Source organism: Furipterus horrens, unplaced genomic scaffold (assembly GCF_987537825.1).
Source record: "Furipterus horrens unplaced genomic scaffold, mFurHor1.1.pri manual_scaffold_2, whole genome shotgun sequence".
In the NCBI taxonomy this organism is placed as follows: domain Eukaryota; kingdom Metazoa; phylum Chordata; class Mammalia; order Chiroptera; family Furipteridae; genus Furipterus; species Furipterus horrens.
Genome location: NW_028327172.1, coordinates 163,448,434 through 163,469,615, shown reverse-complemented (window position 1 = coordinate 163,469,615; position 21,182 = coordinate 163,448,434). Strand labels below are relative to the sequence as shown.

Sequence of the window (21,182 nt, the reverse complement as noted above, 5' to 3'; positions counted from 1 at the left end):
ATTTTCACTTTCTTTTAGAAATATATAGTAGCATATCCTTGCAGCATAAGCAGCTTTCTTAAAACAAATGTGCCTTACTTACCTGCCTTATTTTCTAAGTTTACACTTCTATAAACACTTACATACCATTTTAATTAAAATATTAAATTATTTGTACTTAACATGGATATCCAAATATAGTTGAAATTAAGGTTATTATTGGATTATTCAAAGCCAAATTTTTGTAATCATAAATTAATTAATTTTTGTTCATCATGAAGCTCATCAGGTTGTATGCACACTGCACATATGTAATAGTAGTCCAGGTTCATAGAGAATTATGGTTAACAGTTTATTTCCACTCAGTGAGAATTTATAGAGCACCACTATGTGCTAGCTGTATATGTGCTGAAGAAATAACAATGAATTAGTAAGTCCTCCTAGTCTTGAGGAACTTACAAGCTAGCAAGAGAGACAGGCATACCAATAGCCACAATTCAATATGAGATATATTATAGAAGACAAGTACAGAGTACTCTGCTTAACTGCTGTAGGACACAGATTAGAGATAAATCGATTCTCCTAGGGGGTATAAATGGTTTTGGAAGACTATAGTGGGGAGATAATATTTGTTCTGTGCCTTAAGATATAAGTAGAAATTTGACGACCAGATGAAGGGGTATAAGGAGAAGAGACAATAGCTTTGGGAGGAAAAAAAGTAAAACATGAATAGCATGTCATATAGAGGAATCACTGCCTAGATTAGAGATGCCACATTATGATTGGTCATACATAACATAATTAGGTATTTAGACTTCATCCTAGGGTGAATAAGTCACCAAAGGTGTTTGACAAACTAATTCTGGAAGCAATGTAGATACTAAATTGTAGGCTATTATGGGTTGAATTGTATCCTCAAAAAAAAAAAAAAAAAAAAAAAAGACAGATCGAAGTTCTACCTCCAGTACTTCAAAATGTGCCTTATTTGGAAATAGTCTTTGGAGATAAATGATCAAGGTAAGATGAGATCATTAGTATGGGCCCTAACCCAGTATGACTGATGACCTTATAAAAAAAACAAAATTTGGACACAGACACAGACATGCACAGAGGGAAGACTAGGTGAAAAGACACAAAAATGCCATTAGAAGGTGAAGCACTGGAGTGATATATCTACACTCCAAGGAATGCGAAAGATTGCCAGCAAACCACCAGAAGGTAGGGAAAAAATGCATGGAATATTCTCCCTTACAACCGTCAGAAGGAGCAAACCCTGCTTACATCTTGATCTTGGACTTTTAGCCTCCTGAACTGTCTGATAATAAGTTTCTGTTACAGTTGTCCCTCGATATCTGCAAGGGATTGGTTCCAGGAGCCCCTTGCTACCAAAATTCAAGGATGCTCAAGTCCTTTATATAAAATGACATAGTATTAGTGTAAAACCCACACACATCCTTCTATATACTTTCAGTCATCTCTAGATTACTTGTAATACCTAAAGCAATGCAAACTCTATGTAAATAGTTGTTATACTGTATTGTTAAGGAATAATGACAAGGAAAAACAAGCCTATATATGTTCAGTACGATACAGAGGCAACCATCCCAGGCCTAACTACATAGTACATGTCAGCCACAAGGTAAAAGTTTTTTTTATCTGAATACTTTCAATCCAAATTTGGTTCACTTTGTGGATATGGAACCCACATATACAAAGAGCCAACTATATTTTAAGCCATTCTGTTTCTGGTACTTTGATATAGCAGCCCTAGGAAACTAAAACAAGCTATTGAGAAATAGAATCTAAGGTGATGAGATTGAACAAAGAAGTGGCAGTGTGACGTGCACAAGTATCATAAATCTGAAAGATATTAATGAGGTAAAAGCAAAAGGATTTAATGATTGGCTGAATATTTCCAAAGAGAAGGAGGAGTCCAAGATGGATACACAGCACAAACCCTCAGCCTCCAAATTCAACACCACAAGCTCTCACTTGTCTAACGAGCTAGAATAAATACTAAAGTCATTAACCAACCTGTAAATATATATGAAAAGAAAACATGTCAAGAAGGCTTCTGAGTTTACTTTTGGACATTATAGAGACTATATTTTTAAGATTTTATTTATTTACTTTTATATATGTTTTATTTATTTATTTTTAGAGAGAGGAGAAGGAAGGGAGAAAGAGGGAGAGAGAAACATTGATTGGTTGCCTCTCACACGCTCCCAACTGGAGGCCCAGTCCACAACCCAGGCATGTGCCCTGACTGGGAATTGAACTGGCAAGACTTGGTTTGCAGGCTGGCGCTCAATCCACTGAGCCACACAAGCCAGGGCTATTTATTTATTTTTAGAGAGAAGGAAAGGGATGGAGAAAGAGAGGTAGAGAAACACCAATGTGAGAGAGAAACATCAGTCAGTTGTCTCTCTCATGCCCCCCACCGCGGACCTGGCCTGCAACCCCAGGCATGTACCCTGAGCAGGAATTGAACCAGCGACCTTTCAGTTTGCGGGATGACGCCCAACCCACTAAGACAGACCAGTTAGGGTGAGAATATATTTATGACAGAAAGGGAAGGAAGGTATTGACCTACCTCTTCTCCAGGATTGCGAATACCTCATATACCTCATCTAAAGGGATTGGCTTGATGCAAATTCCTGTCCCACTGGCCATATCTCTTTGGTAAGAACATCTGTTTCAAACTGGGACAACTAGACGGTCTCTACAGAGAAATGGAAGTTATTCTCCATATGTATCTAGATGTCTAACATGAAAACTGCAGAAACTTTGGTCTTCCATATGAACTAAGCAGCAGGGAAAACTGGTTTGCAGAGAATTGCAGAGAGAGAGAATTGAGCAGATGTTATAGACAAAGACACATGATGCTTGGGTACCTTACAGCTTTCCCTTTTCTGGTTCTAATCCCTTTCTAATACCAGCTACATTTCTTCCTATGGATTCCATAAAAATACTTATGTATCCTTATGATAAGTTTACTCATCTTTGTAGATCTCCCTAACTGGAGTTTGCTTCAAAGAATCCTAACCAACGCAGATGTGTTTAATATGAAATGTGTACCCAAAATCTAAGAGGAGAGGTAGTTGGAAATGTAGATCTGAAGACCAAACTGAGATTGGGCAGAGGTCATATGGTTTGAGTAAGGGAGTAACCACAGTCAATGGAGCAGATGAAGCCACCAGAAACAGCTCAAAGAGAAGCAGGGGGGAAAAAAAAAGGAAGAGGGTACAGAGAGGAAATATGTAGCTCTTAGAAACTTCAATATGTAAGAAATAGGTCACAGAAAGAGGAGTCAGTGAAGAAGTTTAAAAAGAAGAGGAAACTAGAAGAGAATGTTTTTATAGAAGCCAAGAAATAAATTTTCATGCTGCACTTATAAAAAATCCAACCACCAGTAGCTTAAACAGGTATTGATTTGTCACAAACAAGATGTCCAGAAATGATACAACAGATCAACAACTCAATCAGGGACTTAAATTCTTGCTTTCTCTCCAACTACCACTTTTAGCATCTAGCCTTTGTCTTTATGGTCACAAGGTGGTTGTTACACTTTCGAAGTAGGAAGGAAAAGGCAAGGAGAAAGACTGAAGGGCAGTACAGGTGCCAGTCTCTTATCAGAAAAGCAAAAGTGTTGCCAGAAGCCCTACATACCTCTCATTGGTCGAACTCTTTCACTTGGCCATCCCTAACTAGAGGAGGACTAGAAGAATGGTGGTGAAGAGTTGGGTCAACCACTTCAGCATTTTGCAACACAACATAATCAAGAAAAACTACCAGGAGGTCAAGAAAGATGAGATTGGAGGAGTGGGGCAGGTAGAACTCTGCAGGAGGACGCAGCTGTATTAGAAAATTTCAGGAGTGTATCAGGCATGGAGAGGGTTGTTGAAGACCAACAGGTGGGTGAGAAATGAGAATAAATGGTTCTTTCCTAATGTTTAAAAAGGAGAATAATGTAGGAAGCAAAACTCTAAAGGAGAGGCATAATGAAGAGATATTTTGCTTGGTTTTAGGATTGTGGAGACTTGAGTAGGTTTATAGGCTGAGAAGTAGAAATAATTGAAAAGGGGGAGATTTAAAGTATAAATGCTATGAAATAGAGATCAATTGTTGGAAAAAAGTCCAAAAAACATAGGTGGCAGGGGATTAAACATACCCTCTTTCCCCAAAACAAGAAAGGAAGGATAATAATGATAGTACAGGTTTAGATGTGAGCATGAAAAAGTGTGAAACTGCTGAAAATTTTATTTTGGCAAAACTATACTTTAAAACTATGTTAAAAGATAAACTTTGAATTCATTATTTTCCAGTTTTAAGAAAGGCATGAGAAAATGAATAAGGTCTCACCAGAATTCAGGTGTGCTTTGTTTATTAGGTCCCTGACCAGACGAGCTAAACTGAGACCACATTCAGATTTTTCTGATTTATGGAAGGGAGACATAGAACAGGATTTTTTTTAAAAGATTTTATTTATTTATTTTTAGAGAGCAGGCAAGGGAGGGAGAGAGGGAGAGAAACTTCAATATGCAAGGGACATCGATCGGCATGGGATCTTTATTGAGCATCTCAATATTTCATTTTTTTCCTTCACTCCTTTCGTGAGCTGGAGGACACTGAGAGTATGGGGATGATACTTGGCATTTTTCTCAGTCTTCTGTGGTAGTGAAAGTAGTGAGAAAAAGATACTAGTGGGACTTCTGCCCAAGATAGAGGCCTAGACAAACATGCTGCATCTACCTCCACAACTAAGAAGGAATACAACTACCTCAAAACTAGAGACAAACAGAAGTTCCAGAAAATCAGGCTGCATGGAAGTCCAACAAACAAAGATATAAAGAAAAAATACTCATCCAGACAGGTGCGACAGCTCTACCTAAGACACAGAGGCAAACACAGGAGCCTGTCAAGATGAGGAGACAGAGAAGTATAGCCCAAAAAGGGAATGGATCAAGGTTTCAGAGGGATAACTAAGCAACAAGGAGATAGCCAACCTAACAGATGAGGAGATAGCCCACCTAACATACATAGAGTTCAGAACACTGGTGATAAAGATGCTCACGGACTTGACAGATATGCTTAAGTACAGAAAATGCAGAAGGGAAGAAGTGAAGGCTATGCTAAATGAAACAAAGAAAAATCCACACAAAACCAATGATGAAGGGAAGGAAATCAGGGTTCAAATCAATGATTTGGAACATAAGGAAGAAAAAAACAGCCAACCAATACAGAATGAGGAAACAAGAATTGAAAATGAGAGGCTTAGGAACCTCTAGGACAACTTTAAACGTGCCAACATCTGAATCACAGGTGTCCCAGAAGAAGAGGAAAGGCAAGAAATTGAAAGCTTATGTGAAAAAATAATGAAGGAAAACTTCCCAAATTTGGTGAAGGGAATAGACATACAAATCCAGGAAGCACAGAGAGTCCCAAAGAAGCTAGACCACACAAAGACACATCATAATTAAAATGCCAAAGGTGAAAGATAAAGAGAGAATCTTAAAAACAGCAAGAGAAAAGCAGAGTTACCTACAAAGGGGTTCCTATAAGACTATCAGCTGATTTCTCAAAAGAAACTTGGAAGGCAAGAAGTATTCAGTGTGATGAAAAGCAAGGACCTACAACCAAGATTAATTACTCTATCCAGCAAAGCTATCATTTAGAATGGAAGGGCAGATAAAGTGCTTCCCAGACAAGGTAAAGATAAAGGAGTTCATCATCACCAAGCCATTATTATATGAAATGTTAAAGGGATTTATTTAAGAAAAAGATAAAGACTATGAACATTAAAATAACAATAAACTCACAACTATCAGCAACTGAATCTAAAAAATAAAACAAAGTCCAACTGAGCAAACTAGAATAGGAACAGAATCATAGGTATGGGGATCATTTGAAGGGTTATCAGCTGGGAGGGGGAAGTGGGAGAAATGGGGAAATGGTACAGGGATTAAGAAGCATAATTGGTTGGTACAAAATAGACAGGGGGAAGTTTAAAATCATAGAGGAAAGGGTGAAGCCAAAGAACTTATATGCAGGACCCATGGACATGAACTAAGGGGAGATGGGACTGCTGGAGGGAAGGAGGGTACTGGGTGGAGGGGTTCAAAGGGAAAAATATCTGGGACTACTGTAACAGTATTATCAATAAAATATACTTAAAAAAAAGCAAAAAATATAAAATAAAAAATATACTAGTCGCAGGGAGCAATGGCCAAAGCCCTTACAGAAGTATCCATAACATTCTCTGCAAATTTATTTCAATCGTGCTCTCAAACTACTTCACATTAAAATACCTCGGAGGTGACGCTCATCAGGACTAGAGACCAGGAAGCGTCAAAAAGAATCTTCATAAATCTGGAAATAACGGAGGCCACAGAGCTGGTCAAATCTATTAAAGAAGCAACAGCAGTGACCCAGATTATGACCTCCCTGACTTTCAAAATCAGAGCCGGAACCTGATAAGCCCGCCCTGACGCTTGCAAGAAAATGATTCTCACTTTTCATTGACCGACAATACCGGAGTTGGGACCTTACTTTATTTTCATTGGTTGTTGTTTCTGTCACGTCCTTTCACCACACCCACTTTCCCACCGGCGCCCAGTGAGCTTAGCGGGAGAGTGATTTACAGAAGTCGGGCCGGAGCCCTCGGGCGCAGCTAGCCTGTTTCCCCCTCCCCCGCGCTGCGGGCCCGCCCCGCCCCGCCCCCTGGCCGAGGCCTGGTCGACCCCGCCTCTCCCTCCAGAATGGGCGGGGCTAGGCCCCGCAGCCACAGGAATATGCTGGAAGCCAGCGGGCTGGCGTCCGAGAGGTGCTGAAGGGACAGTTCCCGCGGCCGAACTTGCCCAGGGCCGTTGGGAGGGTGGGGCGGCCCAGGAGCCTGTAGGGTACGTGAGTGATGGAGACAATTTGGATCTACCAGTTCCGCCTCATCGTGATCGGGGACTCCACCGTGGGCAAGTCTTGCCTCCTGCACCGCTTCACCCAGGGCCGCTTTCCCGGACTGCGCTCCCCCGCCTGCGACCCTACAGTCGGCGTGGACTTCTTCTCCCGCCTGCTGGAAATCGAGCCGGGCAAGAGGATCAAGCTGCAGCTCTGGGACACGGCGGGGCAGGAGCGGTTCAGGTAGGGCCGCTGGAGAGGGGATACCCGGGCACCTCAGGGACCACGCCGCCCCCTCCGTGCACACCTTCCCCAAGAGTCGGCCGCAGGAACCCTGCTGGGGAGATGCTCTCTGGTCCTTCCCTCTTGAAAGTCCAAACACTTCATTCTCGCTTCCCCTTTGCCCCTCCTATTCCAGGAACGACTTCCTTCTCCGCAATTACTCACTTCTTTCTTTGGCGCCCATTTCCTGTGCGCCCTTTCAGTCTTTCCTTACCACCTGAACTCACGCTCCTATTCCCCAGGGGTGAACGCTCTCTCTACCCCTGCTGGCATTTTGGCCCCCAGCTCTTGGCTCCCCTGCTGCTTTCTCCCTAAACTCAAAGTCCTTCGCAGCACACACCCTCTTCCGAGCTCGCCTTTTCCTCTTCTGACCAAGCTGTTTCCCCTCTGTGCGGCCCAGGAGAACTACACTTAGTGAATGATCCCTTTGCTTCACTGCAAGTAGGGCTGAGGTCCAGGTTTCCGCATGAGCTCATTGAGCATCGTTTAGAGGGAGATGGATGCGGTAATGGTTGAGCATCTCACAGAACCGAGTGTGGTCATCAGAAATATTGGGCCATGACCCGTGGGAACGTCTCTTGTACAACCACGAGATGTAAATCAGGGACACTGGCATAGCTGAGGGTTTTTTGTTTTGTTTTTTAAAGATTGAGATCTCTTTCGAAGTTTGTCATCATTGGTGCTTTAATGGGGAAAAGAGCTATACTTAGGTTTGTCGGGAACTTTTGTTTATTTATTTTATAATGGGCACTTAACGTTCCAGGGTGATGATACATCAGAATATGCATTTCTAAACAGAGAAGGAGGGATTCAAATAAGTAGTCTCATTCCAAACGTTTGCTGAGACACTGAAAGAAGGATTTTACAAAGGTGACTCATGTTATTTAAATAAAAACTAAATGCAAATTGTATGTATTTCCTGGATATTTAAGACTGAACCAGATATAAAGCACATTTTAAATTTCTAGGATTCAAAGACACTTTTTAGAGGAAGCTGAGGAATCTGATATATTGTGGTCTTTGTGTTTGTTTGTTTTTTAAAGATTTTGAATCCATAAGCAAGCATTTTTCAGTCTTCAGCAAGCACTAGGTTTCTGAAATACAGTACTCCATGAGGGGACTTCCCAAACACAGCTCCTCCTCAACCCAACAGACATCCCATTCTCTATGAGATCAGCCTACTTCTGTGAGATTGTTCCAACATCTAAAGTTTTGGTTTCCTTTCCCAGCTATGACACAGATTCATAGAGATAACATAAGTGAACTGCTTAGCTTGCTTATTCCTTAGTTTTTCTATATACCGAGTGGAAAGATAGTAAGGCCAGACCTTCAAAAACGTGTTAAAGGTTATTGATTTGAGTTATACAACACCTAGAATTCCATGAAAAATTTTTTTCCTCTTCAAGAAGCTCCCTTTAATTAAAATAATTTTCAAACTTTTTATTCTTCATCTGTGAAATGAAGGAGCCATTGTGATCTCTTAAGATTTCTTGCAGTTTTACTATTATAAGGTGGATTGCAAATTCCTTGTGATTGCAATCAGAGATAAATTCAAAGATATATCAGGGTCAGGAAAGAAAGCACTTACTTATAGCTCTTGCTTTAAATTGCAACTGCAAGAAACATGAGTAGTAAAATCTTGTTGTATCTAATTGATCCCTTAAAAGTAGCTCCTGAACTTATTGACAAGAGAGTAAAGGATAATTATATAGATCTTAAAGAGCTTTCTGCTAAATAGATTATTACCTTTAAGAAGACTGTAAATAGTAGTTCATTTTATATACATTATTAAAACCAGACAGGAAATCCCATAATAACACAAGGACATGTAGGAAACGTCTGCTGAAAAAGTTATACTTTATTTTTGTCTGGCTCTTTACCCAAGGTGTATTTATAAATAGGAGGGGGGACCTCAAAAAACCCAGAATTTATTTATTAAAATCATGTATTCTTTTAAAATTGTTTTTCTATTACAGTTGTCCCATTTTTTTTACTCCATTGCTCCCCCATTCCCTGCCCACCCTCCCTCCCACATTCAGTCCCCATTCTGTTGTCCATGTCCATGGGTCATTGATACTAACTAGTTCCTTGACTAGACCCTTCCCCTTCTTTCTTCCCTTTCCTCCCTTCTCCTTTCCCCCTGGTCAGTCTGTTCCTTGTTTACCGTCCTCTGGTTCTGTTTTGCTCATTTGTTTGTGTTGTTCATTAGTTTCCAGTATTAGATGATATAAAATAGTACTTGTCTTTCGCTGCCTGGCTTATTTCACTAAGCATAATACTCTTCAGTTCCATCTATGTTGTCGCAAAAGGTAGGAGTTTCTTCTTTCTGCTGCATAATATTCCATTGTGCAGATGTATCAGTTTTTTGACCCACTCATCTACTGATGGGCACTTAGGCTGTTTCCAGCACTTGGCTATTGTAAATAGCACCTATAGGGGTGCATAGGTTCTTTTGAACTGGTGCTTCAGGATTCTTCGGGTGTACGTAATCCTAGAAATGGAATCGCTGGATCAAAAGGCAGTTCCTTTTGTAGTTTTTTGAGGAAATCCCATACCGTTTTCCATAGTGGCTGCATCAGTCTGCATTGCCACCAGCAGTGCACTAGCGTTCCCTTTTCTCCACATCCTCACCAGCACTTGTTGTTTGTTGATTTGTTGGCGATGGCCATTCTGACTGGTGTGAGGTGGTTTCTCATTGTGGTTTTAATTTACATTTCTCTGATGGCTAGTGATGTTGAGCATTCTTTTATATGCCTATGAGCTCTCTGTATGTCCTCCTTGGAGAAGTGTTTGTTCAGGTCCTTTGCCCATTCTGTCTTCTTGGTATTGAGTCGTATAAGTTCCTTATATATTTTGGAGATCAAACCCTTGTGTGAGGTATCATTGGCAAATATGTTTTCCCATATGGTTGGTTCCCTTTTCATCTTGCTGATGTTTTCTTTTGCTGAGCAGAAACTCTTTAGTTTGATGTAGTCCCATTTGTTTATTCTTTCCTTTATTTCCCTTGCCTTATGAGATATATCAGCAAAAATATTGCTACATGGGATATCTGAAATTTTACTGCCTGTGTTTTTCTCTATGAATTTTATGGTGTTGCAGCTTACATTTAAGTCTTTGATCCATCTTGAGTTTATTCTGGTGTATGGTGTAAATTGGTGGTCTAGTTTCATTTTTTTGCATGTCCCTACCCAGTTCTCCCAGCACCATTTGTTGAAGAGGCTCTTCTCACTCCATTTGATGTTCTTTCCCCCTTTGTCAAATATTAATTGATCATACAGACTTGGTTTATTTCTGGGCTCTCTATTCTGTTCCATTGATCTATATGTCTGTTCTTATGCCAGTACCAGTCTGTTATGATTACAGTGGCCTTGTAGTATTGTTTGATATCAGGTATTGTGATTCCTCCTGCTGTGTTTTTCTTCCTCAGGATTGCTATGGTTATTCAGGGTCTTTTGGTTCCATATAAATTTTTGAAGTATTGTTCTAGGTCTGTGAAATATGCCATTGGTCTTTTAATAGGAATTACATTGAATCTATAAATTGCTGGATTGGCTCAGTGGATTGAGCGTCGGCCTGCGAGCTAAGTGTCGCTGGTTCGATCTTCCAGTCAGGGCACATCAGAGAAGGAAAACTCTGACTCCAAAAAACCTCCGCTGCCTTGCGGCATACCTCTTCAGGGGAAAGGCTAAGGGAGTAAACCCCGACAGAAAATCCGGAGCCGGAGTCCCTAAGGCGGTTTGACGTTGTAGTCAACACCGGCAACTCCTGCGGCGCACCTGAAGCCAAGCTGTATTGACTCCGTCTTTCCCTTGGACCCTTCAGCTGCGAAGAGAGGGGGCGTCTGCTGCATGGGCAACAGCAGACCCTCCATATCACCCTGCCCAGGCTCTGTAGCTTCAGCTTCACTGGAGAGGACACTCCAGCGTCATCGCAAGATGTCGATTCAACACGGGAGGAGACAGATACCGTGTCACTCCCGAGTCGGACTGCACAGCCATTTTCGGCGGTGCAGATAGACTCTTAAGAAGCTACACCATCGTCTCTCGGGACGGATGGCTGCCGACGACGATAAATTGCTTTGGAAAGCATGGACATTTTAGTGATGTTGATTCTTCCCATCCATGGACATGGTATATGCTTCCATTTATTTGTATCTTCTTTCATTTCTTTCTTCAGTGTTCTGTAGTTTTTCAAGTATAAGTCTTTTACCTCCTTGGTTAAGTTTATTCCTAAGTACTTTATTTTTCTTGTTGCTATAGTAAATGGGATTTTTTTTCTAGTTTCTATTGCTGGTGTACAGAAATGCCTTTGACTTCTGAATATTGACTTTATGCCTTGCTATTTTGCCAAATAAACTTACTAAGTTGAGTAGTTTTTTGGTGCAGTCTACAGGGTTTTCTATGTACACTATCATGTCATCTGCAAATAATGACAGTTTTACTTCTTCTTTTCCAATTAAAATATGTGTATTTATTCTTGTTTAAATTTCAGTCACCTTCAAAGTACTCTCTATTTGATGCAATACACCTATTGATACACTTTTCCCACTGCTCAAAGCAGTTTTTGAACTTACCAATTTTTATGCCTTTTAGAGCTTCTGCCATTTTTTGTTTCACATCTTCCACATCGGCAAAATGTTTCCCTTTGAGGAATTTTTCATTCAGGGGAACAAAAAAAAAGTCACTTGGCAGTGAAATCAGATGAATAGAGATGGTGGGGCATGGAGGCACACTATCTTTGGTCAAAAACTGAACACTCATTGCAGTGTGGGCAGGTGTGCTCGTAAATTACCCATCATGAAATGGGCAAACGGGTTTAAAGAGTCTTCAGAAACAATTCACTGAAGCTGACCACAGCCTCTCACAACAATACCAGCTGCTACACTGATACAGATGGGTTGCTAGAATACTCACGTAGCAGGGGAACCCTGTACTATAAGGAGCCTGCCCTCCAGAAGATAATTCCAGTTTGGCGGGGGGTGTCCTCCTTGTACACAGGTATTTCAGTAGCTACCTCCAATTACTTGATTTTCTCTCATCTAGCAGAATGTTTCACCATAAAATTGTGCGTAAAACATTCTGTTAAATCATTCTGTATCTTTCTTCAAGAAAATACAGATGCTTATTTTGAATAAATGATAACCCTGAACATTTATTTCATAGGAAGATACTATAGTTCACAAAGATATAATATATTTCTGTTATTCATAAATCATACTGTTAGGAATTGGGGACATTTTATATTTAGAAGTTTATTAGTGATGAGTTATAAACTAACAAAAATGAACCTCCTTTAGACAGCTTGGAGTGTAGCTTGAAAACATAGACAAATGTTACAAAATAGTGAACCAGTAATTGTAACCATAATTAGCTTTAGCTTTCTTTTTCCACCACCTTTATTAAAATATAATCGATAAATTTATTTATTCCTTAGTTTTCAATGTTCAGATTAATATGCTAGCAGACAATAACTACTTGAGAAAAATGAAAGGGAACAAAGTAAAAATGAAGAAGGTTTAGTTCAACATTTTCAACTGATGTGCCACAAGAATTTTTAAACATGCAGTACCTGACTATACTTAGTCAGGGGCACTAACTTCTTTTTCCTTAGATTGTCAAATTAGTAAAGAAAAAACATGACAACAACCAACACAACAATAGCTGTCCAGTGTGACTGCATCAAACTTATACCTGTTTTTTTTGTCAGATCAGCAAAAAAATATTTTTTGGTGTGCCACAGAATTTTAGTAACTAGTTTACATGTGCCATGAGATAGACAAAAAGGTTGGAAATTACTGGTTTAGAAAAATAATGTATATGTGAGCATACTGTAAGTTGTAATATAACACTCAAATGTTAAGCTTTTATTTTTGATACTATGTTTTAGTGAAGATAAATGTTAAATTGCTATATTATAGAGAGTCAAAATTACAGTTTTTTCATTAAAGATAGAAGTTTATTGCTTTTGCATTATAGTCTTAAGGTAAGTGGCTCTCCTCCAGTGCATCATTCAGGTACCTCCCTTTTCATTTTCCTGTTATCTTTAGGACATAATCATCTTCGTGGACACTGTTCCAGCTCAGGGGAAGGGAAAAGAAAAGATCTAAATCAAGCAATGTTCCTTTTAAGCAAGTGAAGACTAATATGCTACAGGTCAGTTGAGCTTTCAATTCATAGAGAAGAAATTAGTTATAAGGTCACACTTAGACTGGACCATCATGTACCCAGGAAGAAAGGAAGATGGATTTCACATTGTGGGAGTTGCAGGGAAACTAGCAATCACCACTTTTAATTTTTAATCATCATAGTGGAAAAGACTTAGCAGGAAAGGAAATAAGAATATTGTTTAACACTGTCAATAAAGATAAATATTGGAAGGGCTAGAAGTGTGGAGAGAATCAAATGTAAGAATATAGATTTTAGCCCTGGCTGGTGTGGCTCAATGGATTGAGCACCGGCCTATGAACCGGAAGTTCGCCAATATGATTCCTGGATCAGGGCGCATGTCTGGGTTGTGACCCAGGTCTTCAGTTGGGGGTGAGCCAGAGGCAACCAATTAATGTTTCTCTCTCTCTCTCTCTCTTTCTCCCTCCCTTCCTTTCCCTCTAAAAATAAAATAAGTAAAAATCTTATTTGAAAAAGTATAGATTTTATTTATTTTAATTTTTATTGTATTTATTGGGGTGACATTGGTTAATAAAATTATGCAGGTTTCAATATACATCACCTGTATATTGTACTGTGTGTTCACCACCCCAAGTCAAGTTTACTTCCATCACCTTTTACCCTTTTCTACTTCCTCCCACCCTCCTTTCTCTCTGGTAATCACCATACTGTTGTCAGTATCTATGAAGTTTTTTTCTTTGCTTAATACCTTCATCTTTTCCAACCAGCTCCGCAATTGCCCTCCACTCTTAGAGATGTCAGTTTGTTCTCTGTATCTATGAGTCTGTTTCTATTTTGTTTATTTTTTTCATTAGATTCCACATGTAAGTGAAATTATGTAGTACTTGTCTTTCTCTGACTGGCTTATTTCACTTAGCAAAATACCCTTCAGGTGCATCCATACTGTCACAAAAGTTAAGAGTTCCTTTTTTACAGCCAAGTAGTATTCCATTGTGTAAATGTACCACAGCTTTTTTATTCCACTCTTCTACTGATGGGTACTAGAGCTGCTTCCAAATCTTGGCTATTGTAAATAATGCTGCAATGAACATAGGGGTGTTTATATTCTTTCAAATTAGTGTTTCAGTTTTCTTTGGATATATTCCCAGTGGAATCACATTGTCAAAGGCAGTTCCATTTTTAATTTTTTGAGGAAACTCCATACTGTTTTCTACAATAGCCGAACCAGTCTGCATTCCCACCAGCAGTGCACTACGGTTCCCATTTCTCCACATCCTCACCAACATGATAGCCATTCTGACAGGTGTGAGGTGATATCTTTTCATATGTCTGTTGGCCATCCCTACATCTTTTTTTTTTTTTTTTAGATTTTATTTATTTATTTTTAGAGTAAGGGGAAGAGAGGGAGAGAAACATCAATGTGTGGTTGCCTCTTGTGCACCCCCAACTGGGTACCTGGCCTGCAACCCAGGCATGTGACCTGACAGGGAATCCAACAGGAGACACTTTGGCTTGAGGCCGGAACTCAATCCACTGAGCCACACCAGCCAGGGCTGTATGTCCTCTGGAGAAGCGTCTATTTAGGTCCTTTGCCCATTTTTTAATTGGATTGTTTGGGGGGCGGGGTTGCTGTTGAGTTTTATAAGTTCTTTATAAATTTTGGCTCTCAACCCCTTATCAGATATATCATTGGTGAATATAATCTCCCATTCAGTGGGTTGTCTTTTCATTTTGTTGGTTGTTTCCCTTGCTGTGCAAAAATTTTTTAGTTCAATGTAATCTCATTTTTCTGTTTTTTCTTTTGTTCCCCTGCCTGAGGTGATATATCAAAAAAAAAATATTGCTATGAGAATGAGGAGATTTTACTGTCTACATTTTCTTCTAAGATTTTTATGGTTTTGAGTCTAACATTTAAGTCTTTAATCCATTTTGAGTTTATTCTTGTATATGGTGTAAGAAGGCTATCTAGTTTCTTTTTTGTATGTATCTGTCCAATTTTCCCAACACCATTTATTGAATAAATTATCTATAACCCATTGTATGTTTTTGCTTCCTTTGTCAAATATTAATTGGCCATATAGACGTGGGCTTATTTCTGGGCTCTCTATTCTGTTCCGTTGTTCTATGTGTCTGTTTTTATGCCAATACCATGCTGTGTTGATTACTATGGCCTTGTAGTATCATTTGATATCAAGTAGTATGATTCAAACTTTTCCCATAACAACACTTAGGGCAATATGAAAATAAATGAGATAAAGAAATAGCTATGTTGCCTGAAGGGGATAGGAAACTTAGAGGCTTCAAACCAGACTTGGCCTTTGCTTTTTATTTTCATGCTGTCTAAACTTTGAGGTGCCATAGTTACAGCTACTGGTTATAAAGCTCAGAGAATAATATCCTCCTAATGCAGTGCTGCTCAAAGCATGTTCTGCAGAACACGCATCCTTTGGGGTTCTTATTAAAAGATGGGTTCTGTGCCCTGACTGGTGAGGTTCAGTTGGTTGGGCATTGTCCTGCAAAGCAAAAGGTCACCAGTTCAATTGCTGGGCAGGGCATATGCCTAGGTTGCAGGTTCAGTCCCCAGTCAGGGTGCATGCAAGAGGCAACTGATTGATGTTTCTTTCTCTCTCTTTCTCCCTCCTTTCTCCTGTTTTTAAAAATTTATTAATAAAATCTTTTTTTTTAATGGGTTCTGTGATCAAATAAGTTTGGAAATCCCTGTATTCCATATAGCACTGTCTTAGACATGTATATCATTAAGGCTCTAATAAGTACTGTGGCAAAGAAATATGTTTAATTTTGATTAAACTACATTTCCCAAATTTATTTGAGGGACAATTTTTGAAATGAGGAAATCTATGGTAACTAGTGTTCTAAGGAGTATAATTTGAGAGACACTGCCTTAATGAGTTGCTTTAGTAACATTTTTTGAACAGAAGCACTAAACTTTTGAGATTTGGAGAAGTAGAAGACCTGAAGACATAGTTAACCAGCCAACTTAACTTAGCAAAGGGTTGTAAGCTGAAAGTGCTAAATAAAGGACAGCCTTCTCCCTCCCCACCACAAAATAATCTCAGGGTGGCCTCTAATGCTACCAAGCATACTAGGCCTCTCCCTCACCCTCTATCTGCTTCTTCTCTTCTCCTTTAGCTGCTCTTCTACTATGTTACCTCTCCATCACCTTATTTTAGTTTTTCCTTTGTCTGTTTCTACTTATAGTTTCCTCACATGCATCTTCTTTTTCTTTCCTTCTTTTTGATTTTAATGTGTCTCCTACTCTCATTTCTTTTTAGCATATATCCCCTTATATATCTCTCTGGTTCTCCTACCCCTTCAAAATATGGTTAATGTTTAAAGGTGGTTTACTTTGTTTTCTGCTATTATTTTTAAAAGTAAGCAATGTGAACATTTTATATTTCTCTTTAAGAGACCTTGTAAAAAGTTTTGTTTTGTTTCACAGGGACACATTTCATGCCTGCCCTCTTTACTGTTGTTCACAGTGTTCAATATAAAAAAAGATTTTCTGATTCTGGATTGGCGGGTTCATAATTGCATAGGTAACAAAGCAGAGTTTGTCCACAATTAAGTACCATTATCATTGCAGTCTACTGTAGTTCCAAGTTACTAGAAACAATAAAAAGCTAGGCTATATTTTTATATTGAAAAACCAGATAATATAATGTCTTGGTTAAAATTAAGTTGTGATGTGTAATAAGTAACAGAAATCTAGCCAAATTATTTTATTTTATTTTATCCGCACCCGAGGACTTTTTTTTTTCCCCATTGCTTTTAGAGAGAGAGGAAGGGAGAGAGAGAAACATCCATGCATGAGAGAAGCACTGATTGGTTGCCTCCCATACATGCCCAGACCAGGGATGGGCAATTTATCCCCTGATCAGGAATCATCGGTTTCTGGACCTCAGGGTCACACTCATCCTTGCCCAGACTGGGAATCAAACCACAGCCTAGGTATGTGCCCTAACTGGAAGCGAACTGTGAACCTTTTGGTTACACCACAATGCTTCAACCAACTGAGCCATGTTGACCAGAGCCTAGCCAACTTAGTTTAGATAATAAGGGATAAATTATAAATAATACAGAACTTATGAAAAACAAAAACTGACTGATTACACAGTTGTCTGAAAGTATGAAAACTCCAACAATAAGAGTGTGGATTTTCCCTGTAGTTTATTTTCATTCGCCAGCTTTGTTGATTCTCAACTCTCAGTCTCTGAGCTTTTTATTCAATTTCTTGAAAGAAAATGTCTCATTGGCTACTTAACTGACCAATGAATCAGCTCCCCCGCAGTCAGTTATTAAGATGTACTTACATGTAATACAAATCTATTATAATACAAATATATTAAGTATGTATTATGTACACATGTACAGATATAATGCAAGTGAATCTGTGACAATCTACCTTTTGGGAAAGAGGAATTTACAGAAGAAGGAAGTGAGCAGTCACCCCCAAAGGTGTCTATTTTATGGTGTTTCAGAATAAAATGGTATGTCAGAATGAGCCAGCATCATTTCTAACAAGTGAGACAGAATGTGGAAAGATGACCCATGTAGCTGAACAAATTTTATACTCTACAGATTTTCACTGTCCACTCAGACAATTCAGACCATTTTGAGTGATTGCATAATCAGTACAGTCAAGAAACTAAATGATAATTTGAAAAATCTGTAATTGATTTTTTTGAGTTCTTTTCAATAAATCCATTGATTTAGCATATGTAGACGCAGCCTCAATGCTGCATTGCAAGGGATATGAAGTTGATTATATATTCTGAAGTAAACTGAATAGTGTATACCAAATGTCTAAAGGGCCTGAGCCAGCAGTAGGCAAAAGTGCTAAGTAGGTAAAGCTTATTCGGGGGGCTTGGGGGCTTTTCCACTTTCTTTCTGTTTTTGGACAGTGAGATTTTGACCTATTTCTTTCTTTCCTGTTCTCTCTCACATCTCAATCAAAAAGCCATCCCTTAATTCTCCTTCTTAGCTTTAGAGAGAGAAGTAGTTGGAAAACCAAGACACACAAAATTATTAATAGTGGAAAACAACTCAAGGGTCCTGCCACTAGTATTTAATATATTCTAAAAGAGGATGACCACCACGTTACCCTGTTGGCAGAGTTATAGATTTGTGGCTGATGGGTGATGGAATTTCCTCTCATCAGGCTGCAATGATGGTCACCTATTCTGACACATTGGCCCCATACACGGCTTTCAAAGCAAGGGCTAGAGAAAAGTTAGAGATGAAATTGTGAGTACCTGGATCATCACAGTAAAGTTTTCACATAAAGGAAAAGACTTTGATCAATCTGAGAGAAAGAGAGAAGACACTTTCAACCATTGCTCGTCAGTTTAACTAACACAAAGAATGCTTAACTTATCTTCCATAGTCACGTTACTTAAAAGTTTAAAGAGAGATGTCTTATAATAATCTGAAAATATTAATTTTAAGAGCCAGTTACTTTTAACCTAAGTTACAGGGAGTCTGCTTTCTTCCATTCAGCACTGTCAAGCAGTGGAAAAGAAAGGTGAGGTACTGAAACACACATGGACACAGACACACACACACACACACACACACACACACACACACACACACACACACCAGGGAACATCAGATGTTACTTTAATAAAATATATTCTTCTTTTCTAAGGTAAAATACCTACAAAACCAATTATTTTATTATTCTAATAAACCTGTCTTCATGTCAGTAACTTTTAGTCAATTCTGTTAATATATAATTCAGGGATGCTCACTTTTAAAATTGCCATCCCATAGGGCTCTAGCTGGGTAGCTCACTTGCTTAGAATGTCCTCCTGATACGACAAGGTTGCGAGTTCAATCCCCAGTCTGGGCACATAGAAGAAACGACTAATGAATGCCTAAATAAATGGAACAACTAACTGATGTTTGTTCTCTCTCCCCACCTTCCTCTCTAAAATCAATATAAATAAATAAGTAAATAAATAAATAAACAAACAAATAAATAAAATTGCCACCCCACACAATCTATCTGATTTATCTTGAAACATTAATTATGGGGGGGGGGGAAATCATTGTTTTCTGAAAGGAATGACTTTTTGTTAAAGTACTGTTTTCACCTACTGGAGTTCCAGAAATATGTGAAACAGTAGGCAAAATATGTTTTAAAAATGAATTTTTTTACTGTTTTATTGCAGTTTTTTAAAAAGTGAATTTTTGGTTTAAGCTGTGAAAGAGTTTCAAAATACAGATAATAGTTCTGTATTAAGCATTACTGAGTAAACGTTGACGGATACCTGGCGTATTATTTTAGTTTAGTTTAAAATCTTAAGAGTTCCCTTAAACATTCTTGAAATGTAGTGAAAATTTTTTCTGTCTTCCTCCCTATGTTAATGATTCATTTTTTCTAAAATTTTTATTTATTTGTTTGTTTGTTTATTTATTTTTAGAGAGAGGGGAAAGGAGAAAGAGAGGGAGAGAAATATCACTGTGTGGTTGCTTTTCACTCGTGCCCCCAACTGGGGACCTGATGTGCAACCTAGTCATGTGCCCTGACTGGGAATCGAACTAGCGACACTTGGCTCACAAGCTGATGCTCAATCCACCAAGCCACAGCAGCCAGGGCTAATGATTCATTTTTAACTTAGGAACACCTTGCTAAATCAAACTACTATATTAATGGCAGTAAGTCTTTAAGACCATCCACTGGTATCAACAGCTAAGGTATAAAAAACATCCAGAATATCTCAATGAAAAAAAATATTGAAGTAAGGAAACAGACTTCTCTCTTAAGCTTGTTTCTACTTCACTAACAGGGCAAGTGCATCAGAAGTTAATATGAGAAAGGTCTTAATCAAGCCACACCCACAAGATCATCATTGTCTTTTCTTGGCAAAATGTGACTTTTCTCTATGCTTACTTGTTTCTACTTTTTGTTATGATTGGTTATAATCTCCTTTTAAGTTATCTTTCTGATAGTAGAAATGTTAAAAGTGGTTTTTCTTCTGATTCTTCAGCCTTTCTAAGTGTATTTTCTTTTTGTAGGACTTAATGTGATCTGGCCTCAAATAGACTCTTGCCTCAGAAACACAAAGGAATAAATTTTGTGTGGCCCGCACTGAACCCTGCAAGAGAACCCAGCTGTGAGACGAGGCATTATGAAGAAAAGTTGCAGATTCTCAAGTCCTAAGCATTGCTCAGCATTTTTCTTCAGAGTAGCATTTTTCAGAATGATAGAAATAGGTGTAATTTTATTTTTTTGTTTTTATCTTTTTTTCTGTTTTTAATAAGTGTTTTGAAAAACAAATTTCTTGATCAAATAGTTTTGGAAATGCTGGGCTGTTGCAGGATTTCTCAGAGCTTTTAACATAATACGCTAATACATTGTGAATCCCCAACACAGGTACGATATTTCCCAACCCAGAATCATTTTACATAAAGCATTTTAGGAACAAATAGATAGTGACAGAGAGAGATAAAAACATGTAGGGATCGATAACTCAAAGAAAAAGTAGCAAATCCTTACATTTTAGGGATATATTTGAGAAATTCTCACAGTTTCTTCTCTCTGATGATACATTCTCTATGTCTTTCTTGGTGGTGCTTTTGGATGATTTCATCAGGTCTCCCCTTTAAAATAATTACTGTATTTGAGAATCTATAGGCCCTTGATTTTTGTCCCCTCATCCAGAATTAAAAGGTTTATCTTATTGCCTCACTAGCCACTTTTACATAGTTGGTGCAGTATTATTAGCACTTATTTTAAGCACAAAACCTTCTGATTAGAGTCACTGTGAAAACTAGAAGGATGATAAAGAAGCAAATGAATGAAACTTCACAATCTTAGATTTCATGGATATAAAAGGGCTATAGAAAGGCCATGGGATAAGGAAAGCTAAAGTTAAT

The 21,182-nt window shown here is 38.6% G+C and overlaps 1 protein-coding gene across 1 annotated transcript in view; it reads left to right on the top strand.

The window, feature by feature from the left end:
- Nucleotides 1-6,748: 6,748 nt before the first annotated feature.
- Nucleotides 6,749-21,182, top strand: part of LOC150019857 (ras-related protein Rab-39A) — a 37,286-nt gene continuing 22,852 nt past the window's right edge. The window contains exon 1 of the mRNA XM_090268083.1: nucleotides 6,749-7,116. Coding sequence (XP_090124209.1) covers nucleotides 6,890-7,116 — 227 coding nt within the window. The 5' untranslated portion in view covers nucleotides 6,749-6,889. The remainder of the gene's footprint in view (nucleotides 7,117-21,182) is intronic.